This window comes from Mirounga angustirostris, unplaced genomic scaffold, assembly GCF_029215605.1.
Source record: "Mirounga angustirostris isolate CCGP_5_RB_7025 unplaced genomic scaffold, mMirAng1.0.hap1 SCAF_8, whole genome shotgun sequence".
Lineage (NCBI taxonomy): Eukaryota > Metazoa > Chordata > Mammalia > Carnivora > Phocidae > Mirounga > Mirounga angustirostris.
In genome coordinates, this window is record NW_026991716.1 from 3,129,301 (window position 1) to 3,154,241 (window position 24,941).

At 47.0% G+C, this 24,941-nt stretch overlaps 3 protein-coding genes and 1 long non-coding RNA gene across 8 annotated transcripts in view; 2 read left to right on the forward strand and 2 right to left on the reverse strand.

Annotated features, from left to right (window-relative positions):
• Positions 1 to 1,437, forward strand: part of LOC123837389 (histone H2B type 1-C/E/F/G/I) — a 33,328-nt gene extending 31,891 nt beyond the window's left edge. The window contains exon 2 of the mRNA XM_064598474.1: positions 1,317 to 1,437. The gene's annotated coding sequence lies outside the window, so the exon portion shown is untranslated. The remainder of the gene's footprint in view (positions 1 to 1,316) is intronic.
• H1-6 (H1.6 linker histone, cluster member) overlaps positions 1 to 24,941 on the forward strand; it is a 37,133-nt gene that overhangs the window by 9,397 nt on the left and 2,795 nt on the right. Inside the window, exons 3-4 of one of the 2 annotated variants that reach the window (XR_010413867.1) lie at positions 1,317 to 1,901; positions 3,616 to 6,682. The gene's annotated coding sequence lies outside the window, so the exon portion shown is untranslated. Of the gene's footprint in view, positions 1 to 1,316; positions 1,902 to 3,615; positions 6,683 to 24,941 lie in introns of those variants that run through there. The other variant, XR_010413868.1, reaches the window with a different exon arrangement.
• Positions 509 to 9,017, reverse strand: HFE (homeostatic iron regulator). 3 transcript variants are annotated; one of them, XM_045866275.3, is made up of 7 exons: positions 8,759 to 9,015; positions 7,766 to 7,832; positions 5,606 to 5,869; positions 5,129 to 5,428; positions 4,051 to 4,326; positions 3,800 to 3,913; positions 509 to 2,878 (listed from the first exon to the last, which is right to left on the reverse strand). In XM_045866275.3, the coding sequence occupies exons 2-7, from the start codon at positions 7,800 to 7,802 to the stop codon at positions 2,838 to 2,840; spliced, it is 1,032 nt and encodes a 343-aa protein (XP_045722231.1). In that variant the 5' UTR covers positions 7,803 to 7,832; positions 8,759 to 9,015; the 3' UTR covers positions 509 to 2,837. The 3 variants fall into 3 exon arrangements, with proteins under 3 accessions (XP_045722231.1, XP_064454496.1, XP_045722229.2); XM_064598426.1 differs by lacking the exon at positions 7,766 to 7,832 and having other exon boundaries at positions 4,094 to 4,326; positions 8,759 to 9,017; XM_045866273.3 differs by lacking the exon at positions 7,766 to 7,832 and having other exon boundaries at positions 8,759 to 9,014.
• Positions 17,927 to 23,568, reverse strand: LOC135365689 (uncharacterized). Of its 2 annotated transcripts, XR_010413899.1 has the most exons (4): positions 21,177 to 23,568; positions 20,649 to 20,973; positions 20,001 to 20,553; positions 17,927 to 18,395 (listed from the first exon to the last, which is right to left on the reverse strand). It is a non-coding gene; the product is annotated as an uncharacterized LOC135365689 (long non-coding RNA). The 2 variants fall into 2 exon arrangements; XR_010413898.1 differs by having other exon boundaries at positions 20,001 to 20,973.

The following is a 24,941-nucleotide window of genomic DNA, read 5'->3' on the forward strand; positions in this document are numbered from 1 at the left end:
CGCTCAGGTCATGATCCCAGGGTCCTGGGATCCATCGAGCCCTGCGCCAGGCTTCCTGGTCAGTGGAGAGCCTGCTTCTCCCTCTCCCTCTGTTTCTCCCTCTCCCTCTACTTCTCCCTCTCCCTCTGCTTCTCCCCCTGGCATATACTCTCTCTCTCTCACTCTCTCTCTCTCAAATAAATAAATAAAATATTTAAAAATATATATATAAAAAGAAAAGTAAGAGGCCACAGTCGCCAATGGTTAGTGAAAGTCCCACTGTGAAGACAGGTGTTTCTTGAAATCTCAGTCTGTGTGAAAGAAAACCAATATAACACACATCATTCCCTAATTAGTTGTATCCTTAATGAGCTGGAAGAGCAAGGGAACCTTTTGGGCAGTATGTTCTGAGTACAGAATAATATCCAGAGAGAATCTGTCGGTGTGCTTTCAATATGGTTTGGAAGTAAAATAACCAACACATAACAGCTTAGATGATAATGTTTCTAGAGTGAGGAAAAACAACTAATTCAGCTACCAGAGTTTAATGAAGATATTCCATAAAACAAAATGTAAAAAAATCAGAAGCATATCAATGTCCCACAAATGACCCAATGATTAAGTTGATTAATCCATAACATTGATAAGTACCTAAGAAGAATCATACCGTGGTGCCTGGGTGGCTCAGTCAGTTAAGCATCTGACTCTGAATTTTGGCTGAAGTTGTGACTGAGATTGAGGCCCACGCTGGGCTCTGCACTGGGCGTGGAGCCTGCTTAAGGTTCTCTCTCTCTCCCTCTACCCCTTGGCCCCCTAAAAAAAAAAAAATCATACAGTATACAACACAATTAATTGTATGCTTATTTAAGTGTATTTGTTGATTTTATATATTTTAATATAGCAATACTGAGAGGAAATACACAGATCATTCATAGGGTTTATCACTAGCTAATGGAATGATAGTTTCAATTCATTCAATTCAATTCATTCAATTCAAACTCATTTTCAACTTTTTGACAATAAGCACAAATTACATGTACTTTTATCCACCTAACTTTCGTAACCAGAAAAAAAAGTTAAAAAAAAATTGTCGAGATCTCTTTGCCCAAATGCAATAACTACCAAACAAACCATAGAGCTTTATTTGGTCTTCTGAGGCACCTGCCATGGGAGACAGAATGCCTTGTGGCCAGTAAAGTGGCCAAACATACATAGCAACAGAAAGGAAACACCGGCCATCCGGGTGTCTGTGTTAGTATTCTTTTGAACATGGTCCGATGAATTACTTGCCCAGAATGGAGTAATTCCTGATGAGTTTCTTTTCTTAATGTGCACAGTTGGGGAAGAGAACCAGACTCCCAGGAGCCCCGGGAACACGCCAGGGTACCCCCAGGCCACTTAGTGGCATCTGTTTTACCATCTTTAATACGACAGACAGTCGCTCCGGTTCCTGGAGGGAAATGCCACCCGGCTTCTGACTCTGGAGGCGCGGGTAGAACAAAAACACTGTGGGGTCCAACACATCCACTGAGGGACACCGCCGATCCCCGTCCGGACCCAGGGCCCGAGAGACGCGCCAGACAGAGCCGACTGGGGTGGCAGCAGAGTAAGCCGGCCACACGCTGGATTTCTTTCCGCAGAGACTTCGAAAGGAAATGGCTGAGGTTATTTTCTGCTGTTTTCCCTTCGCTTTGGTCAAGCTCGCTGAGAATGAAGACACTGGGGCCACAGAAGAGCCGTGCCACCCCCCCCATTTCCTGGCACATCTAAAGCATCTAATGCCACGGCATGTGAGATGGATCAGAGTCAGACTGACTGAGCTGAAACCTCTCTAGCCCTGGAAGGCTGTGAGATACTCCCTACTTCATTTTGTTCACCTAAAAAACCCATGAGGATAATAGTTCTTATATCAGAGAATTACGGTAAGAATCATAATGTAAGCAGGTGCTCAGAACTCAGTCTGGCAGCAAGTGCTTTTTTTTGTAAGTGTCAGCCACCTTATCATCACCATCATCATCCTTAGGATCACTTTCCTTATCATTTCATTAGCAGAATCCAAGTAGGAAATGACTGCGTTACTTCAAGCCTGGCATGCCAGAGAGGCACTGTGAACGCATTCATGTAAATCGTGACTCTGGGGAAACCTATGTGACACCTTGCTGCCAGTTAGAAAAACATACCCCTCCCCAAGACGTTTCCTGCCCACTTTCTGGAAAACTATCATGAATAAACACAGGCATCCACAGTGGCTCTTCCGAGGGTCCCTCCATGGGTTGTACAGTGCACGGCCTTCACCGCTGTACAATGACCCACTTCACCCTCTGGTGGAAGAGACCACAGGGCTTGGTGACAGGTGAATTACTGGGTAACAGAGAGAGAGAGGATCAAAAGGCAATTGGATGGGCCTAGGAAATGCCTGGATGTGTGTGCAAAATTCTGGTAAGGGCCTGAGAGTGTTATGTCCCGGGGAGAAAGTTCATCGTTTTTCTCAGATGTTGAAAGGAACCGTGAGTCTCCCAAATTTCAGGAGCGTTATTCCAGAGGTAGGAGATGAGATGACATGGACATACGGAGTGGGAAGTGATGCAGAATTGAAGGCAGGCCCTAGAGGCAGCTTGAGATTCAAGGCAGCTGGTTCTGCCCAGAGGCCGGCGCTGGGGCTCATAGGCATGCAGGAACTCAAAAACCAAAATGGGAGAAACTTCTCAAAAATGAACATGGCAGGCCACAAGCAGAGAGTTCCTGGGGCAGTGCCTGTTCGTTCAGTCCAATTCTGCCCTGGAACATGAAGAAGGCCACAGGGGTACCCCCTCTCTTTGAGTCTCCACGTCTCCTCCCCACGAGGGGTCTGCAGACTGTCACGTACATTCAGCCAAGACGTAGTCCCCCAAGGCTCCTCCTGCAGAGACAAGAGACAGAAAAGGGGCATCGCGGACCCGAGCACCCTGCTGCCTAGTCCCTGGTCCTCACCTCCCACATCCATTCACCTCAACTGGGACCACCCCCTTCCCCGAGCACCATCATCTCTCACCTGGAGTTGCTTACCAGCTCTCTAGCTGGCTCCTTGCCTCCCATCTCACCTCCTGACACTCATTCTCCAACTGCCCAGACCGTGTCCCCCATACTGTCCCTGCACTGACTTCCCAGGGCTCCCTGGCTAGCATCCTTGAGGCCCCCAGAGCTCCGCCTGGCTGGCTTCCATCTGCCCCCCTCCCCCGATGCTCAGGAGGCAGGCGTGCACCCTGGTGATGGACAGGCGGAGACACAATCATTTCTCACCTCCCACTATGCCTCATGCTCTGCCATGTGCACGGCTGCCCCATCTGGGTAGACCCCCCTTGTCCTCAACCTTTCCTAAAGCCATCTACCTCAAGGCCCAGAATCCTTGGTCAATCTTCAGCAGGTCATGGCCATTCCTTCTTTTGACACCCAGAGAATGGTCTGTCTTAGGACCTTAAGGGCTCTCCTTTAACTGTGTTTGCTTGTGCTACAGATTTCATTCCCTTCTAGATGTGGGTTCTGAGAATAGCAACAGCGATGAACCCAACTGCAAAGCCCATGTACTACTTTAGGGAGCATCTCGCAAAACAGTAGGTGCTCAAAAGAAGTTTGTTGAATTTGGAGCTTTCATTCTAGGAAAACAATTCATTCCTGCTCCCGGGGCGGAAGCTGTGTCCCCAAAGAGAAAAAGAGGAACAGGCTTCTTTCGGATGGACACCAAATCCCCTTCGCCCTCCCTCAGCCCGCTTCCTGCTTCCTGATGCATTAGTGTGTCCTGGGGTCAGAGGAACTGAGAGACTTCCTCCTTCTTCCTACTCACTCGAAGCCTGCCTTTTCCTTAAGATTCTGAACAGAATTCCAATAAAAAAGAGGATGACGCAGACAGCGATCCCACCGATGACTCCAGTGAGCAGGGTGCCAGGCACTGGGGGTTCTAAAACAGCAAAAGCAAGTGAAAGCTGGGACTGTGACCCCAGCCCGGCTCAGACCCTCCCCTCACTGCCATGCTGACCCCTCTGGTTCCGCCCACAACGGACTTTTCCCACCCCCCTCCCCAGCTCCCATCCGTACCCCAGGAGGCAGTGAGGGGCTGATCCAGGCCTGGGTGCTCCACCTGGCAGGTGTATCTCCGCTCTTCCCCAGGGGGCACGGCCAGTGCCACCCAGCCCTGGTAGGTCCCATCCCCGTTGGGCAGCACGTCTTTCAGCTCAACGTCCTTGGCATCCAGGGGCTGCCTGTCCTTCAGCCACTTCATGGTGATGTTCCGGGGGTAGAAGTTCAGAGCCTGACACTGTAGGGTGCTCACCGCCGAGGCCACGTGATGGGTCACCTTCACCAAAGGAGGCACTGGACAGGAAGGAGGAAGGATCTGTAGAGGGGAGCTTTCTACCCTTGCCAAGAAGACTGGAACTTTCACTTCCCTTTCTCTACGGGCTGGAGGAAGAAGCCAACCCTAGGCCGATGCTGCTGCGTCAGTCACCATACTGTGTCCTAAACCATGTCGCAGGACTCAGCTGCGATGGGGTGCTGCATGGTAGATAGTCAAGCCCATGCTCCTGTCCCGTATATAAATATGCATACCTGCATCTCGTGGCTTCTGTCCTTTGTCAATACAGTAAATGGAATCGGACGAAATTCCCCTGTATGTGGATTTGATTGACTAAGCCCTATTGGTTCATTCTACCTGGCTCAGCCCAGTAAGGATTCTTGTAAGAAGGGGCCCTGGAAGATTGGAAGCCCTCAGGGACTCTCTCTCTGTTCTGTGAAAGTAACCTTTAACCTCCAAACGATTCTGCTACTCTGCCTGGTTGCCTCCTTTGGTAATTGCTTGGCTTGGCATTCATGTGATAATTGACATCTCTGAAATTCCTAAAAGGTATAAATATACACCGGGTTCTCAGTTAAATCAAAAGATTGCAGATACGTCTTTGGCCACATGTAGGGAGAAAAAAAAAAAACACCCTAAAACCATGCCCCTGGGCTGGGTCCTACATCTCAGTTATAAGGTGGAGACCTCAGACCTCAGCGCCTTCCCCGAGAGTCACGTGACCCTGGCCCCCTGGGAAAGTGCAGCCCGGACCTCGCCCGGCACCTGCGGACGCTGCCGCATCGGGAGAGTCTGCGGGCAGACGGAGCGCTCCCACCATACCTTGCCGGTCCAGGGCCCCTCTCCCCAGCTCCAGCAAGCGCTGCAGCTGCTCTGGGCAGTCCCTCTCGAGGTAGGCCCTGTTCTGTTTGGCTCGAATCTTGTTCACTTCCCACTCCAGCTTGGTGGCCTGGGCCTTGGGCTCTGCTGCTCTCCAGTCCAGCGTCTCAGGGCAGAATTCCAGATGGTTCTGCCCGTCGTACCCGTACTTCCAGAATCCCCTGGTGCTGTTGTCCTCTTGCACCTCGCAACCCAGGATCACTTGCAGGGTGTGGGACTCTGACAACACCCCGAGCTTCGTTACTGAAACCAAAGGAGTAAGTCCCTGTCTCAGCATCCATCCCCAGGGACCCCAGGACCTCAGACTCCTGCCCTCCTCCCCCAGGACCTCAGACTCCCTGCTTGCTCACCCAGAGCCATCTTCGAGCTACAGGAATGCGCTCTGCCCACCTCGGAAAGGAGAGCGCCCTCTCCACGTACCCTTGCTATGGTTGTGATTGTCCATGATGGTCCAGAAGTCGACGATGAACATGTGATCCCACCCTTTCAGGCTCTGACTCAGCTGCAGCCACAGCGGGCTGGCGGCCCTGCCCTGGACCCACTGGGCGCGGGGCTCTGCACGGCGACTCTCGTGACTGTAGGACACGAATAGCTGGTCGTCCACGTAGCCCAAGGCCTCAAACAGGGGCAGCCCAAGGTCCGGCACCGAGGCGCCCATGAAGAGGTAGCGCAGGGAATGGGACCCTGGGGAGAAGGCAAGAGGACAGCTCTGTGAGCTGCAAGTGGGGTGGGGGGGCGGACGGGCCACAGCCCTGCTGGATCAAACTCACAGCACCAGCTGTGTCTGGGCCCACCCCACTGCACGTGCGCTGCAGGGCCTCTCCGCCCTCCGCCACAGGCCTGGGTGCTCTCGCCCCCCCGGGGGGCTGCCACCACCCCCCTCGGAGCTCCCAGCCTCTGCCCCACTTCCCACATTTAGGGCAATCTCCCCTGCAGCCCACAAACTCTCAGATCCCAAGGGTCTCTCGCTGGGGCAGCCGAGCTCAGGGGTTGATGCTCAGGGCGAATTGGATCCAAGTGCTGAGGAATTCACTGTTGGGTTTTTTCCACGACTCCCGTCTCTAAACCCTTTCCTGTGTAAATGTTTGTCGTGAAATGCTGGCAGATCTGTTGATCCATAACTAAGACACTTTCAGAGCAAACACGGAAGAAGCTCCGGTAAGAGCAAGTGAGAGTTTCCCTTCCTTCCGCTGATGAACGCCCAAGGCCTAGAACAGCTCCTGGCATGTACTAGGGGCTCAGTACATGCTTGTTAGATGGATCGATGACGACTCCTTGGTTTTCATCTCTGGCCCTGAACTCCAGATTCTTACGCCCAACTGCCGACAGGACACCACCAGTTGGATGAGGAATTGGAAAAATCAAACTTAAGTCTAACTCTTGATTTCCCCCAAGCTGCTCTTTCTTCTGCCTTCCCCATCTCAGAAATGGCATCACCTATCACCCCATTGCTCAGGCCAATAAAACGTTTAAAATAATAAAATAATTTTTAAAGAACAGAGTCGCCTTTGACTTTTCTCTGTCTCTCACATGGCACCGGGGTCCTTCGGCAACTTCCTCTTGAATACATCCAGGATGCTGCTCTTCTCCTCGTCTGCCCGCCCCCAGGCCCGGCCGCCGCGTCCGGCTGGCACCCAGCAACAGTTTCCCGGCTGCTCCCAGCTCTGACTGCGACTTCCTTCACCCCTGCCTCCTGCAGACCAGTGAGAGCAACCCTTCCGAAAGCTGTGCCAGATCAGGTCCGTCCTCGGCTGGAACCCACACGGCAGCCCGTGAGGTCCTAGGAGGCCTGGCCTGTGGCCTGTGGCTGAGCCCCTGACGAGTCCCGGCCTCTGGTCCCTATGCTCCTGCTGTACCCCAGACGCTCCTAACTGGGGAGCTGTGTCTCCCAGCAGACGCTTGGCAACGTCTGGAGACACTTGTGACCGTCATAACCGGGGGATTGCTACTAACACCCCGTGAGTAAAGCACATCCTACGATGCACACAACGGTCCTCACCACAGACAGGGGTCAGTTTCCCCGAGGGTGCAGTCCCTGCTTCCACTCCACCTGTGGGGTCCACTCAGCTCGTCTGGGAAGCTTTCAGCCGGCACCAGCCCTGTTTCCTTCAGCTCTCGGCTCCACCGCCAGCCTGAGAGGAGCCTGCCCCCGGCCTCCCCACCTCACCGGTCTCCACAGCTCCTGCCGCGACCTGGGGCGCTGGGTCCTCTTGTTAGTTTATTGTCATCTCCCCAAGAGAACGCAAAATGCCAGAGGGCAAGGACTTGGCTCCCTGCTACCTCCCTGGGGTCCAGAACAGTGCAGCTCACGCTCTGTTACTCCCTTTCTACGCGTGAACAACGAATATCTCTGTTCCACATCAAATTGAGGATTCAACCTCTACTGTGGTGTGACATTTAAGAATCACAGCTATGGAGGCGCTGGTTCTGCCTCAAAAGCCCAGGGTAACGTGGAACAAAATTACCCATGAGCAGGTCATGCCTCATTCTTGTCATCTTTGTAACGTGGATACACATACGACCTTCCCTCCAAGCGTTGTTCTCAGACCGTGTAGAAGGTGTGCAAAGAGTCACGGTCACCTGAGATTAGGAACAGTGGTGGTACTTCATTTTTCATCAGAGAACCAGATCCCACGTTCTTTCTAACCTGGGGAAGGATAACCCGAGGGCCAGTTAACACTAGTAAAATCGCCCTATGACTGGTTCCTACCTCCCAATGCTGGGTGGAGTCAAACCAGATCACAGAGACGAAGGTGATTTAAAACTGAGTTAAATGTTAGTCATCACGTTGGCATCCTTTAGTAAAAACCCGTTAGTTATGTACAGTACGATTAACGTTGCAAATCAACCCCCCCCCCACCCGGCTGAAAACGAGAACTCTTCCGTTCAGTTCAAAAGTCCAGAAATCACCGTTATGATGAAAAACTACAGTTTTTCCAGGCAAAAGAATAACCGGCCGCCAAGAGCCAGTAAGGCCGGGGTCAGAGCAGTCTCGGGAGCCTCCCCTGACCCCGAGTGGGAAGGGGTGGGAGGAGGGGCGCGGGAAGCCCAGCCCCCCGCTCGCTCCAGCAGCGCCCCCCACGTGCCGGCGAGACCGGGGGCGGGAGGCGGGGAGGGACCCCGCTCAGCCGAGGCCTGCTGCCCTCCGCCAGCCCTGAGCCTCAACCAACACCCCGGCCGGGCCCACGCCGTCTTTGGGGAGAAGAACTTCCTGTTTGGGGACGACAGGAGAAAACACGACATGGCCCAAAGCACAACGAGGGCACCCAGCTCGGAGTCCGAGGGCCCGGGGACCCTAGCTCAGCCCGGATGAGAAACGCACGGATTTGGAGTTAAAAGCAGTTAAAAGCGCCCCAGTCGGCGGAGGGGGCGGGGGGCTCCGAGCGCCACCCTGGGGAGCTGCGGCGGGGGCGGGGGACCCGCAAACCCGCCCGCACGCGGCGGCGGAGCCCCTCCCGGGCGAGTCGGGGACAGGCTGCGCTCGGGGCCGAGCCGTGTCCCCCCCCCGCCCCCGGCCACCCCAGGGGCTCGCGAAGCTGGTTTCGGTCTCGCCCCCCGGAGGCCCGGACTCACGCGGCGGCCGCCCGAGCGCGGCCACGGTCCGCAGCAGGAGCAGCGCGAGCAGCGCGCGCCGCGCTCCCGGGTCCATCTCGGCGCTGCGACCGCGCGTCTCCCCGGCTCGCGCCGCGCGTCCCGGAGCTTCACCCGCCTCCGAGCCGCGGCGACGTGGGCATGGCCAGCAGGTCACCCCGGAGTCGCTGCCCGGGCTGCGGGGAGTCCAGCAAAACTTCCTGGCCAGTGCCATCCCTTTCCGGGCGGTGGCCGAAAAGACACGCGCCTGCCGAACTTGAACTCTGCGGCAGCCTGAGCACGGGCTCGTGAAACACTCAGTGACCCAGCTGTCCCTGCGGGTCTCCAGGCCTAAGGGGACGTTGCTGACGGGGGGGAAGAATGCTTGACAGTGGTCCGACCCGAACAGCTTAATTCCTGATACTCGATATTTAAATAGTAATTTAAGAATTAGCGATACATTTTCAAAGTGTTTATCTGAGGTTCAGCTTGCCGATCTTGTTATTGAACTTAAAAATACAGTTTTGTGTAAAACTTCCATTTTATCCCCACAGTAGAAATAATTAAATCCCAAGTTTAATAAATTAGAACCTGCTGAAACATCTTTCACAATTTACATAGTTAAATTAAATTTCACGAAATTTACAAAACACTTGAATCGCCTAGAAAATCATTAAACCCATTGATGCCCTGCTTTTACCGTCAGCTACTAATTTAATTGGTGTGCCGGGCTACCTGGGGATTGGAATTTTAACCCCCACCCCCACAACGCACCCACACACACACCCAAAGCTTGGGAACTACTGCTTTAGATATTTCAAAACATATTAACAAATTTAATACAGCTGATTTTCCTAAAAACCTTTAAATACCTAATAAATCCACTGAGCAATACCTTTTTTAGCACGTATGCCAATTTTGGCCATCTAAGAAAAAAAATCAAACTTGGAAATTGGGGCCTAACTGTAGGGGGATTTGAAATGTTGAATACAGTTGATGAGTCCATTGGGGTTGACTGTAATATTCTTTTTCTTGGTAACAGCTTGATTATCGAGATTTAATTCACGCGCCATACGATTCATCCACTTAAGGTCTAAAATTCAGTGAGTTTCTGTGTTTTCACAAAGGCATGTAGCTAACTATTACCTTGGTTTTAGAACATTTTTCATCCTCTCCACAAAGAAACCTTGTACCTTTTAGACAGCACCTCCGAATCCCTCCATGCCTCCCACCCCACCCAAGGCAGTCACTAACCTACCTTCTGTCTCAATAGACTTACCTCTTCTGAACATTTTATACCATGGAAGCCTAGAATATGTGGTTCCTCACGACTGGTTTCTTTTATTTAGCATGATGCTTTCACGTTTCTTTTTCGTGGACGAACAGTATTCCATTAGACCCCATATCCATTCGTCGATTGATGAAAACTAGATTATTTCAACTTTGTGCCTATTAGGAATAATGCTGCTCTGAACACTTGTGTACCCATTTTTGTGTGGACTTATAGTTTATTTTCTTTTGGGTGTACACCTAGGGGTGGAATTGCTGGGTCATATGATGACTCCATGTTTAATTAACCTTTTGAGGAACCGCCAGACTGTCTTCCAAAGTGGCTACATCATTTTGCGCTCTCATCAGCAGGGAATGACAGTTCTGATTTCTCTACACCTTTGCCAGCACTTCCTATGGTTCATCTTTATAATGCTAGCCATCCTAGTCAGTGAGAAGTAGTGCTTCGTTGTGCTTTGGATTTGCATTTCCCTGATGACTGGTGATATTGAACATCTTTTTTTTTTTTTACCAGATTAGCGGCCATCTGCAAACCTTCTTTGGAGAAATGTCTATTCAGATCCTTTGCCATTTTAAAATCTGGGTTATTTGCTTTTTCTCATTGAGTTGTAAATGTCCTTTATGTATTCTAGATAAAGTCCTGTACCAGATGTATGATTTGGAATTTCCGATTCAGTGTGTTGTCTTTTTACTTGCTTGATGGTATGCTTGCTAATGTTGGTGAAGTGCAATTTATCTATTTATTTCTTTAGTTATTTGTACTTTGGGTGTCATAACTAAGAGATCATTGCCAAATCCAAGGTCACAAAGATTTATACCTATGTTTTTTTCTAAGTATTTGTAGTTTTAGTTCTTACATTTACGTCTTTGATCCATTTTGAGTTAATTTTTGGATATGGTATGAGGTTGAGGTCCAACTTCATTCTTTTTCATGTGTGTAAAGGAAAAATCTCAGCTTTTCCTTCGTGTATGGGGGAAAAAACCAGTTCTTCTGCATTGTGTTTTCTATCCTGTGTGTCTCCTTTACTCCTCACACAAAACACTTGACTTCTGACTCTTCTGGTCAGCAAATGGTTGGAGTTCCCCATAACGATAAGCAATTCTCTACAACATCAGCTGGGTGTCCTACAATTTAACTCAATCCTGATACTCTCTACTTGGAGGTGGCGTCGGATCCCACAGGTAAGGGCCCGGCCCCATGAAACTGCCCCCCCTTCAGATGCCATTCTCAAGGCCACATTGTCACCTGTGCTTCTGACCAATGGGTCATCGGTCAGAAGTTCCAGTGACCCCCTTCTCAAGTTCCATTAGTTGGCTAGAACGGATGGCTCACAGAACTCAGGGAAACATATAGGTTTACCTGTTTATTAAAGGATATGATAAAGGACACAGATGAACAGCCAGGTGAAGAGATACATAAAGAGAGATGTGGGAGGGTCCTGAGCACAGGGGCGTCTGTCCCTGCGGAGCCGGGGTGCGTGGATGCCTTTCCCCAGCCTGGAAACTCCCCAAAACCCATCCTATTGGGATTTTATAGAGGCTTCTCACACAGGCATGATCAATTATTAACTCCGTTTCCAGCCCCTCTCCCCTCTCTGGAGGATGGTGGCGGGGGGAGGGGGGGACATTGAGTATTCGAAGCTTCTATTCCTGGCTTGGTCTTTCTGGTGACCCTCATCCAAGAGCCACCAGGAACCCACCAGAGTTGCCTCATTAGAACAAAAGAACAATTTCCTATTACCCAGGAAATTACAAGGATTTTAGGAGCCCTGTGTTAGGAACTGAGGGGAAGTCCAACATATATTTCCTATCATCTCACAGTGTGGATATTCAGTTGTCCCAGCACCATCTGTGAACAGACTATTCTTTCTTTACTGAATTATTTTGGCACCCTTGTCAAAAATCAATTGACTGTGTATGTGAGGATTTATTTCTGGACCCTCGGTTCTACTTCATTGATCTAGTTCCTGAAAGTGCATATATCAAAATTAAAGATTCTTGTTCAGTGAAGGGTACTGTGGATTAAGTTAATAAATAGCTGGCTGAATGGCGGAAAGTTTTATACGATGTTGGAAACAGACAGAAGGGTTAGTAATTAGAAGACAAAAGAAACTCCTCTAAATCAAAAAGACTAAGACAGAAACCCCAAATCAGAAATGAGTGAAAAAAAATGAACAAGAAACTTACATGAGAAAAATCCAAAGCACTTGGTAAAAAAGGTAATGAAAAGGGATATATAATTTTGTCTCTTAGGGCATTAACAAATTACAAAGTTGAGTACTGCCCAGTGTTTGTGTGGATAGAGGGGTGCAGACTGGGGCTTCAATCACCCTTTGTTAAGATTTTCTCAAACGTATCCTTCAACATACATGTCTGTGTGTGACCAGAAGGTGCAGACACGCAGGGTATACCCTTCCCTGAGAGAGTAAAATGAGTAAAATGTGACAGCTGCACCATAGGGTATTGTAAGAAACCAAAGACATGAGTTTAGTAAATTAAAAATACATGCAGTGCAAAACAAGGACATTTTCCCTCTGACGGGCACTTTCAACCAAAAATACCCATTTAACGCATTAGAAAGGCAGTCTGCAAAGGTGAATAGGAGTGGGCCATGGTGGCAGGGAGGGATACGGAGAGTAAGCCCACACGCACACTCCCTTGTGTATGCATTCTCTGGCAGAAACAGGGGGGCCTGGAGGATTGAGGGCCTTCTCCACCCCACCTGCTGGACAGCAAACGGCCAGGGATGAGCTCTCACTCTGCACGAAGTGATATGGCAACAGTAAATGCTGTCTGATCTGCAGCTCCAGACTCTGGCCGTGGGGAAGACACTGACAGCAAGCCCCACTGTGCTTCTTCTTAGCTTTCCTACCTGATTAGAATAGCTTTTTCCAAAGAACTCCAATGGCAGCCATGGCCAAAACGCTTGCTAACGTGGGCATCCGAGCAGCGGAGTTCCCGGAGTCCGACGAAGGCTCTGTTTGAGGCTCCACAGGACTTAACTGCCGGCTTCTTTCCGCCCCTCCCCAGGGTGAGAGTCTGGGTCCTCTGCCCCAACCATCTGCTTCGGTGAATATGCCAGACCCACCCAGGGCGACCAACGCTGACAGCCTCGCTCCTCACTCCACGTGCTGATGGTGGCCCCGTTCAGGCCTCGGTATTCAGTGTGGCAGGGGTAGGTGGCTTCTTCTCCCCAAGGGATGGTCACCCAGCGCTGCCAGGTTCCATTCTTGCTGGGCTGGCCCCCTCCGTGGTCTGAGCGCAGGCCTCCCTGACCCCTTAGCGAGAATCAGTATCAGTTTGATACTGCAGAAGAGGAAACACAGGGCTGGGCACCGCACCACTGCTTCCTGCCAAGAGGTCCCATGGCTGGTCACATATATTGAAGGAGGTTCTGAGGGGCAGCGGTGGGAGGGAGAATGGGCCCTGGGCCCTCCCTTCTGAGATACTAGCTCACTCCACGAGACCAGCAACCACTTGTAGGCTGGCCTCAGCCCCTCACGTCTCTGGAAACCCTTGTGGATGGGCAGGTGTTACGGGTTGAAATGCGTCCCCCACTAAAATGATTGTTGCAGTCCTAACTCCCAGCACCTGTAAATGTGACCTTATTTGAAAACAAAGTTGTTTTTTTTTCCAAATGATCAAACTAAGCTAAGGCCATTAGGGTGGGACCTAATCCAGTAGGACTGATTCTGACCCAGAGAAGTTCACAGAGGGAAGATGTGAAGACACAGGGGGTAACCCACTGCAGGCTAGATGCCAGGAGAGGGACCTGAAACAGATTTTCTCTTGCCTTGCTCAGAAGGAACCAACCTTGTCAACACTTTAATTTTAGAATTAACCCCAGAACAGTAATTTCAAATTGTCCAAGTCCTGCTTGTTACCCGAGGAGAGGAAAGGAAAGGGAAATGCAATTTGCAGAATGCTAGCCCTGTACTAAGGATCATCCTAGCCTATTTATATAGGAGAAACTTACTCTCAATATCTTCTTTTTTTTTTTAAGATTTTATTTATTTATTTAAAAGAGAGAATGAGATAGAGAGAGCATGAGAGGGGGGAGGGTCAGAGGGAGAAGCAGCCTCCCTGCTCAGCAGGGAGCCCGATGCAGGACTCGATCCCAGGACTCCAGGATCATGACCTGAGCCGAGGGCGGTCGCTTAACCAACTGAGCCACCCAGGCGCCCTATCTTACTCTCAATATCTTCTTAAAAATATATTATCCTGGGACGCCTGGGTGGCTCCGTTGGTTAAGCTCCTGACTCTTGATTTCAGCTCAGGTCATGATCTCAGGGTTGTGAGATCACATCCAGCTCCATGCTGTTTGTCCCTCTCTCTCTGCTCCTTCCCCCACTCTCTCAAATAAATAAATAAATAAAATCCTTAATAGATATATTATCCCTATTCGCAGATTGGGAATTGAGGGTCTTGCCCAAGTTCACGGAGGCGAATAACTCTGTGAACTCACAGAAATGAATAACTTTCTGCCTTAATGACTTCAGTAGAATCAGAGAGGAACCAGGCCAGGTTCTACAGAAGCTGTGTTTCACTCCACCTGGTTCCTGATTGTTTCTCTGTCTTCCTCTGAAGCAGGTGGTCTAAACACAGGATGAGTTCCTAGGAATGCCAGAACTTGTTAGGAAAGCTTAGTTTCCTGTCTTCATGTACACATTCACACAAGGAAACATGCCTTGTGCCCATGTAGGCTCCCTTCCGCCTGGTTGCTCCCCTGACTTCTCTCCCTCCCCCAAAGACCCCTTCAAGCTCCGTCCACAGGAACAGTAACTTTCTAGGCCAAGAATGTTTGTTCCTCTCTCTCTCTTCTCTTTCCCTTGAACTCCTGCTTCGCAGTGAGCCCGGTGACCTCGATCTATACCGTTTAGCACTGTTGCCTCATATAAGTACTCAATAAATATGTGTGGATTGAGTAAACAAATGAGCAAATGAATGAATGTCCAACATCAGACCATGAAGCCAACGGAAACCCACTTGGGAAGACTTCCTGGCTCTCTATATTCCTGGGGCCCCTGGTACTCATGAACACTAGGGAACACATTGCATGAACTTACATATATACATTAGTATATTGCCTCTCTACTAGATTCGTCACTGCCTGACACCTTCTCTTTTCTTCTTGATAATCCTGATGCTTTGTGGAGTAACCGCACAGAGCTACACAGTTGCTTCTACCATAACCCAGTGTATATATTCCTGAAAAACCTCACAGTCTTAAAAAAAAGACACTCACATTAACAGGGGTCATGGAAAACTGGGATGGGGCAGAAAACTCAAAACTCTTTTAACAGGTGTGCAAAGGGAAGGTGTACCTGTTTTCCCCCCATGTGCTCAGAGTGGATCTTTCATTAACTCAGAACCTTGCTCTGATGTTCTGTTAATTGATGGATGATCATTAGATAGACACTTCGATACATTTCTTTTTTTGAAAGACTTTATTTATTTATTTGAGAGAGAGAGAGCGCACGCATGAGCCTGTGTGAGAAAAAGAAAGAGGGGGGCGCCTGGGTGACTCAGTGGGTTGAGCATCTGCCTTTGGCTCAGGTCATGATCTCAGGGTCCTGGGATCAAGCCCCCCCAACCTTGGGCTCCTTGCTCTGCAGGGAGTCTGCTTCTCCCTCCCCCTCTGTCCCTCTCCCCACCCCATCTCCTGCTCATGTTCTCTCTCTCTCAAATATAATTAAAAAAAAAAAAAAAAGAAAGAAAGAGAGCAGGAGCAGGGGGACCAGAGAGAAAAGCAGGCTCCCTGCTGATCAAGGAGTCCAATGCGGGGGCTCAATCCCAAGACCCTCTGGGATCATGACCTGAGCCAAAGGCAGATGCTTAACCAACTGAGCCACCCAGGTGCCCCCACTTAAATACATTTCAAGATAGAACACTGAGACACCTCTTAAGCATTACTTTAAGTTCATATGCTTTTGCTTTTTATTTGTTTATGCCCTAGAGAGACTGTATCTTTGGGTCTGTTAATGAACATGTTTACTTTTGTCACTTTGAGTAGCTCTACACACATGACCTAACATTCATATAATCAGCTCCCAGGACAAGAGAAAGAATGCGGGGCTGACAGAGTATTTGAAGAAATAATGTCTGAAAATCTCAAACTTTGGTGAAAAGACACAAACTGCATAAACCCTAAGTAAAATATAACCAAAGAAACTCATGCCAATCACTTTGTAATTAAAATTCTAGAAACTAAAGACAGATTAAAAATCTTAAAAGCATTTAGAAAGAAACAAGCGATGTGGGGACAACTCAGAGGACAGTGGGTTGTTCCTCTGAAGGAACGGGGGCCAGAAGGAAAGGGCACACGCTTTTGGGGCAGTGAAAGAAAAGAATTGTTAACTGCTAATTCTATATCCTTTAGGTAAAACTACCTTCAGGAATGAAGGGGAGATAAAGACATTCTCAGATGCAGGAAACCTGAAAGAACTTTCTGCTAACAGATCTATCTTTAAAGAATGACTAGAGAAAGTTCTTGAAAGAGAAAAGAAATGATAAAAGAAGGCGTCTTAGGATACCAGGAAGGAAGAACTTACAATGGCAAGACCAGAAATATGGGTAAACACATAGGCAAACATTAGATTGCCTTTCTAGTGAGTTTTCTAAATCGTATTTGGTGATTGATACAAAAATTGTAACACAGTTTGATACTCAAGACAATATTTTTAAATAGGGAGGATAAAAATGAAGGGTCCTTGATTAACTTGAGATGATAAAACTTGATCCTAGTAGACTATGAGAAGTCATATGCATTGTAAGACCCAAGAGTAACCACTGACAAAACTGTACAAAGCAATACACTCAAAAATATTATAAATAAATCAAGATGGAATTATTTTTAAAAAACCTGTTCAAATAACCTACAGAAAGACGAGAAAAGAAAAACAGGAAAAACACAGAAAACAAGTAATAACATGGCAGACCTAGACCCTCACATGTCAAAAATCATCTTAAATGTAAATGGTCTAAATACCTAAATCAAAAACAGAAATTGGCAGAGTGGCAAGAAAAAAAAAAAAAAAAAAACCCTAGAATCTTAATTTCTTCTCTATCCTCCATTCAAATCTGCATTTCGCATCTCAGGAAACGTCTCTGCCATTCACTCTAAAGCTAAGGCCGAAATAGCCAAGGTTACTCTCAGGGTCTCGTCCACCGGAATGTAGGCTCTGTGCAAGCTTTTGTTTGATTCATAGGTACAGTTATTATTCTGGGTTGAATCATGCCTGGTCTAAAAAAAAAAAGCTATGTTGTTTGGGTCCTAATTCCTAGCACCTCTGAATGCAACCTTATTTGGAAATAGGGTCTTCATGGAGGTCGTCAGGTTAAAATGAGGTCATTAGGGTGGGCCCTAAACCAATATGACTGGTGTCCTTATAAAACAGGGGAAACTTGGACCGAGACATCCATGCATGGAGGGAAGAAGACGGCCGTCTACAAGTCTAGGAGTGCCGGAGGCTGCCAGAAGACAGACCCACGGCAGATTCTCTTTCTCAGACCTCAGAAAGAACCAACCCTCTCAACACCTTGGTTCTAGATATCCAGCCTCCAGAATGTGGGACAATACACTTCTGTTGGCTGAGCCCCTCAGTCTGTGGTACTTTGTGATAGCAACAAACTAAAATAAGCTAAAACATTTAGAGTACCTGGCTCAGTGCTTTACACACAGTAGACACTCGATAAAAAAAATTGCTTGAAATAAGAAATCGTAGGAGAGACAAGCCTGGGTATTTGTGTTCTAGGAAACAACGGGAAGGAGCTGGGACAATGTGAGTATGCAGATTCTCTTTCCAAACCCTATTTTCAGTTTGGTACCGCAGCCTTGCATTAAGCTATGCCTGAGGCGTCTGAGTCCAGAGTCCCTCTGACTGAATGTCATACAAGGAAAACCCTCAGTCTCCTGCCAACTTGGGCTCCAGTAGCTGCCTGGCTGTTGGTGCGGGGACGTAACCTGGGCATCAGAGTGCCTCTTCCACAGGTTTCCAACCAACCTACCTATTTCCAGTCCTGCTCACAACCCTGACCTCAGAGATACCTGGTGTCTCAAAGACTTATATCTCTCTAGGCTTCTGTGGTGGGGAATTTATTTGTTTCTTACTGGTTTCGTCCCCTTGCTGGGGTTGACCACAGCTTTCTCTGGTCTGGCAAGGCGTTCATCCATGTGCTCTCCAGCTTCCAAAATTCTGTTGACCTCGTTCATGGGTTGTCTCCTCTCCCATCCTCTTCATCTTTGAGGGTTTATGCCTTCTTTGTAAAATCCTTTACCGTTAAAGGGTGGAGGTTGGAGAAGGAGCAGAAACTGACGTGTCCAGCAGTGTGGTTAACTGCAGGTTGGTTCCTTTAAATAAAAAATAATGCAATGTTGGGGCATCTGGGTGGCTCAGTTGGTTAAGTGTCTGCCTTCAGCTCAGGTCATGATTCCGGGGTCCTGGGATCAAGCCCCGCATCAGGCTCCCTGCTCGGCTGGGGGTCTGCTTCTCCCTCTGACCCTCTTCCCTCTCGTGCTCTCTGTCTCTCCTTCTCTCTCTTTCAAATAAATAAATAAAATCTTAAAAAAAATAATGCAATGTAATAGTGGTAAGGTGAACTCTATTTGCTAAGAACCATGTATGAACCTTCTGGATATATGATCTCATTTCAATTTTAAAAATATCTCACCCTCTATCAAGGAGTTTATGGTCAGATTGCAAAGATATGCCCTAGTACATTAACTAGCCAAATAGTAGTGCCCTGGGGTTCTGTTGGATCTATAACCAGTAGGAGAAATAGGTGAAGGTGTAAAGGTGCACAACTGGAATGACAATTCCATTTCTTTGTGCAAACATCATCTAACTCTGAGTCCAAAGACCTGGTTGCTTACTCCTGACCTTTTACTGTACTGTTTACTGCTATTTTTATTGTACTACTGTATGGCTTTACTCCAGCCCCTCTGAACCTCAATCTGCTCATCTGTTAAATGTGGGTAATAATTTCTGATCACCGATCGATTCTTTACGTGAATGACCTCTTACAGCTATTAACAGATATAGACACCAGTAGAAGGTAATAATTACCCAGCAGATTAGGAATGAACTGTATGCAATACATTTTGGTTTAGAGTGCCATCAGAACTAACGACAGACCACGGTGTAAAGGTCTAGTTCAGCTGGGAAGAGTTGGAGGTCAACGCAGTGACTAGCCCTGTTAATTGTTATCTTTCGGCTCCTTTGGCAGCCCTAGAAACTTTCAGGGAGGAAATGTCCTTGATATCTAATATCTTCCAACTGAAACTGTCCATATATTTTTTGCATGACTGATGAGAAAAGCAATAGAACCTACAGTTGTTCACTTTTGTACAACCGGAGTCTTTGTAAGCTTCCCTATCGTGTATCATTTCTGATGAGCATGTGAGTGTGCTTTAAAGACACGTGAATTATAATCAATCTGCAAGGCAAAGTTATATTGCAAAGCCACTTAAACTCTGTAGGTCTCAATTTCCTCGTTTGTAAAGAGGTGATAACAACAGCTATTTCATAAAATGGTATTTAGAGTTAAATTTTAAAGAAGAAAAGAAGTGATAAATGAAGCCCTCAGTACAGTGTCTGGTATATAATCAAGGTTAAGCCATCATGATGATGATGACGATGATATATTCTAAAATATATATTATATATTATACTATTATCTATTCTAATATAATATTATTATATAATAAATACTATATATTATCATATATTCTAAAAATAATATTATTATATAATACTACATGATAATAATAATATTGTCAATGACATTGCTGACCTGAGGATGTCACTTTCTACCAGGTGACAAACGGGTCAGTACCCTCCTACAGATTGCCTATACTGTGGTTTTCTCACTATTAAAATAATAATAATTTTAGGAAGATAAAGCATATGCAGTCTCTCCAGGTCTCTGGGGTTCTTATGCTTAATTTGCTGCTCACATTTAAGATAGAGTTGACGTGGCTTCTCCGAGATTGTTTCCAGACCCGTTCCTCCCTGGGCCTCAGCTCTGCACTCCTGTCCATTCCCTTCCCATGTGTTTTCTTCTTTATTCTAAACTGTAGGCAGTGCAAGCATAGTCATTCGTATTTCTCCTCCTTAGTAACTGTTTGGGGGAGTGAGTGGATCAAGCCTCGCAGGTTTCTTGTCCAAGACAATGTATCTCCTTATGAGGAGTACTGACCCCCAAAGTCCTCAGCTGGCCTGCCTGCTCGACTGTTCTGGGCCCTTATTCCAGCCTCACTGCTTCTCAATACTGTCACGTCAACAGACTGTATGAATGAGGTTTGAAATCTGGGTAGTACAATGTCAACCCAAGGTTAATGATTGAAGACGGTGCCGGCAGCTGCGGGCAGTTTTTATCTGGAGCGCCATCTAGTGTCCAGTCGCGCAAACAGCATCCTGCGGCGTAAATTCCTTGGGGCAGGAAAGGGTGAGGCCAAAGACAATCTGTATTACACCGTTATCCTTCGACAATCCGACTAGGCCTGGACACTTCAGAGGTTAAAAACATAACCTTTATAGTCAGTTCTTTATCTAAAACTCTTTAAAGTTACCAGTTAGCAATCGGGTGTTTTAAAATCAATTACTTAATGTTCTGCATCTCAAGGGCCTCTTCTGTTGGACTTGGATAAGCCCACACTTCCGTGCAGTGTCCTTTGGGGCTTTGTTTGAGGAGTGTGTGTCACAGCCAAGGTGCTGGGTTGATCTTCCACACATCGCGAAGTCACCAACCCTTTCAATACACACTGCTTAATACGTTTATTGTTACTCTTATTAGGACTATCGTCATGGTCATGACTGATACACTTAACCAGGAATCTCAGAATTCTGTTCCCTACTAAGCGCTAGAAGAGCCAGTTCTGGTATTCACCGCTGCACAAGTTTCCTCCTCCTCTCTGTGGTCATTGCCCTCTGAGAATGAAAAGAAGGAACTGAGTACTTTCAAAGTTGCCCTTATAAGATTCGAGGCCTAACCTCCTCCCCCGGGGAAAACCGACTGTTCCCCTCTTTCAGGCCCCCTCTGACGTCTTCTGAACAACCACGGTGACCTCCTTTTCCCTAGTTTCCCCTCCTCCCAACCTTTCCACCATCAGGGGAGAGGCTGTCCTCCTTACTTTCTTATTCCCCGAACCCAGCACAGTGCTGGGCTTCTCGAGGGTGCTGATGAGTTCTTCGTGGAATGAAAGAATTATCCGGCCTGATTTCTCTACACCATTTAGACAAGAGTCCAAGTCACTCAATTTGTTCCTCTCATGTTCTTTCCTGCCTCTGGACGTCCTGTAGTCTTAGGGCTTCCCAGGGGCCCCCGGATCACCGTCTGTCAAATGGGGATAGTAATTTCTGTTCACCAAAAGGGAGAGAAAACTGTTAAGTGTGTAATGAGAGGTTAATAATTACCCAAAGGCCTGGAGAAATTGCCTCTAAAATAAGAGTTGGTTAGTTCGGAGCGCCACCTAGCGTCAACCAGGACAAACAACACGAGGCATTGTAAATTGCTTCTGCCGGGAAGGTGTGAGTTCCAAAAAGGATCTCCTTGCCTGCGGAAGGCCTCCTACCTAAAACTCACTAAACAGATTAATAAGTAATAGTTGGGGTGTACTTTGATTTATGCACTTTATAAGTTAAAAAACAAGTCTTATCTTCGACTGTAGTTCAATGGGTATTTGTGTGTGCACAAGTGTTGGGGACATGGATTGTACTGTCTTCACGGCTTGTCCCAGGAGGAATCTGAATTCTCAATCTCCGTTTTCTTACTGATGAAATGATATTGAATGTAAAGGACGTACAGGATGGTGGTGAAGATGGAACGAAAATAGTGCATATAATGCCTGGTCCATACAGGGTGCAGTTACCTGTTATCTTTATCAGTACTATGGACACTGTTGAACCAACAGTTGCAGGATTGTGCTGTGTTATGTTTATAGTAATATATGTGTGCTTTTAAAACAAATTTTTATTTAATATGTATATATAAGATTTTGTACTTATAATATGGCAGGTACTATTCTAAGAGCTACATAAATATTAACTCATTAATTCACATAACAGCCTATGAATCAGGTAGTATTACTGACATTTATAGATGAGAAGACTGAAACAGAGAAATTAAATAACTTGTCCAATGGTAAAGTTGAACTTGAACCCAGGCATTCCAGCCTCTGAGGCAGTCATTTTGATAAATATACTATGCCACCTCTGTATTTTTCTTGGATTATTTTATAAAATTAAGAGGCAATATAAATGCCTCTTAATTATTAACCATGAAAAGTATAAGAAATCTATGTATTACCTGAAGCATAGCTACAAATCCGTAGGTAGACTAATGGAATAAGAATTTGGTCCCAACAAGGATTTCTGTTGAACTTAAGCAGGTTTAGGTGAGTTTAGTAGTAAAAAATGCAGGGTGATGGAGTTCCTTGGTCCCTCTTAGGCAACACACAGCTCTCCCTGACAGCCTTAGCTGCCTGCCATTGAAAGTATGCACACGCCTGCAATGCAGAAGGTGGGGACCAGGTGACTATGTGCGTGTCATCATCCTCTCTTCCCATGGAGTTTTAGGAGTGAGCTCCAAGAAGAGCAATGTGGGGGTAGATTCTGAGTGACAGTGATGGTCCTGGGTTATATGCTCACCTACTACTCCCCAACACGTGCACGTGCACACACACACACAATTACACGCATGCACACACATGCTCATGTGCGCTCACACACCCACATACGTCTCCCTTCTCCAATGGTCCAGCTTCATCTCTTCTCGGAGCACCTGGGTGGCTCAGCTGGTTAAGCGTCTGCCTTCGGCTCAGGTCGTGATCCCAGGGTCCTGGGATCGAGCCCCGCATCGGGCTCCCTGCTCAGAGGGAAGCCAGCTTCTCCCTCTCCCATTCCCCCTGTTTATGTTCTCTCTCTCTGTGTCAATTAAATAAATAAATAAAATCTTTTTAAAAAATAAAAAAAAAAAGAATCTCTTCTCAAGGTTTTCCTTGGGTTAGTACCTAGTCATATTACCTTTCAGAGGCTTCCAGGAGCAACATACCTAATTGAAAGAGGAATAAGCTTGTTGGCGGGTCTATTCTCACCCTCCTCCAAATTAAGGAGAGCACCAACTTTCTCAGCGTCACTCTAAAACAGCAGAGTCCCATGGTGGGTGGATCTCATGGAAAGAAACCTCAAATAAGAGGCAACTGTGTGTTCAGCCCCGTCTCAGCAACTGTATGCATGGGATCTAATTTAATTCTCACTGTATTCCTGGGGGGAGGTGCTATTCCCCTGTGCCAGAGGAGGAAATGGAAGTGGAAAGTCTGAGAACTTAGCAGGGCCACCCCACTGCTGGGTGGAGGAATTGGGATCGTAAACAGTGTGCTTGCTCCGAAACTGCTATCTTTCTACCCTCCTGCACCATGAGCTCAGCTGTGTTCTCTACCTGTCTGTAGGCAGCCTGACAAGTTTCAGGTTAGCCTGGGGCTCCCAGGATTTCCAACTGGCTAGGGAATGCGCAGGTTTTTTTGAGTTGGCCGTCCATCATTTATATATGCAATATAATACATAAAATATAATGTACTATAATATTATATATGATATTATATACCATATGTTATACATACAGATCTATAAAATGTAATATAAATGAATATGTGATATGTTATATATATACAATTATAAACATAGTTAATTTTGTACTTAATGAATACTACCAAGTAAATATAGATACACATTATTAAATTAATTTAACACTCAGTTTTAATTTCTAAAGCAGCTAATATGCCTATAAGTGTAACCATCATTAACGAAATTTGGGGGGCCTTACTGACTTTTAGGAGTGTAAAGGGGTCCTGAAATCTAGAAGTTTGAGATCCACTGCTCTAGGCTGAACTCTGATGTCTTATTTTCCCAACAGAGTTGGTAAGGACTTGCAGGCAAAGGTGTAACCAGCACATGAACATTTTAATTTTTTTATTCTTCTGTTCTCTCCGTGGTTTGGGTCTTTCCGATCAGACTTACAATCTTCTTTAGGCTGCAAATCTCCGGAAGCTCTTTCCTGCATATTTTTTCTCAGGCTGCCCTTTATCAACCACCTCACAGTGGACCAAAGTACTAGCCATTTACACTCGAGCAGGCAGCGCAGTGGAGGGGCTGCGATTATTAGCCTCATCCACTGGTGAGTCAGGAAGAAGCAGGTTTTAATCGCTCCCAGTGGGGGCCTGTAACAGGGTTCACAAATATCAGGTCAGCCACCTTCAGAAGCAGACAGAACCCTATTCTGGTAAAAGGAGGATCCCTACACCTGCTCCAGCAGCAACTCTCACTGTCTTTGTGTCTTTCTTGCTGTTCAAGTCTCTCTCCCCCACATGCTCTGTCCAGTGGCCATTATAGCCTCTTGGACATGACATTCGGCTCTGCATATTTAATTGTGTTCACCAGCTTTCCAGACCTGAAGAGGATGAAAGAAAATTAGCCAATCCATAATATTCAGAAGGTGTGCAAATACAAAAATACACAATTTATTGCATTGCAATATTTGTGTCCTCAGCTTATTGTTGGCTACCTTGAGGCCACCAATTTTGAGTGGGAAGACCACCCTTGACCTGAATTTTCCCTTGGAACTAATTTTAATAGGCTTTCTGTTGCTCACAGGCTTGTTCAATCTTATTTCAAAGCCCGAGACTCCATGACACACCTACCAGATCTAAAGTTACTTTAAAGTGGACAGCCAAAGAGTTTTGTGTCTTCTGATTTTTAGAATGGTTTCTAAAGATTCTGATCTGGAGCACTTAGAACAAACCAACTAACCAGGTGTCGAGGTATAATCTTCAAGAAGTTAAAAATACGCATCTCCTGCAAGTACTGTTTACAGCAGGCTCAAGCATCGGACAAAGAATGAT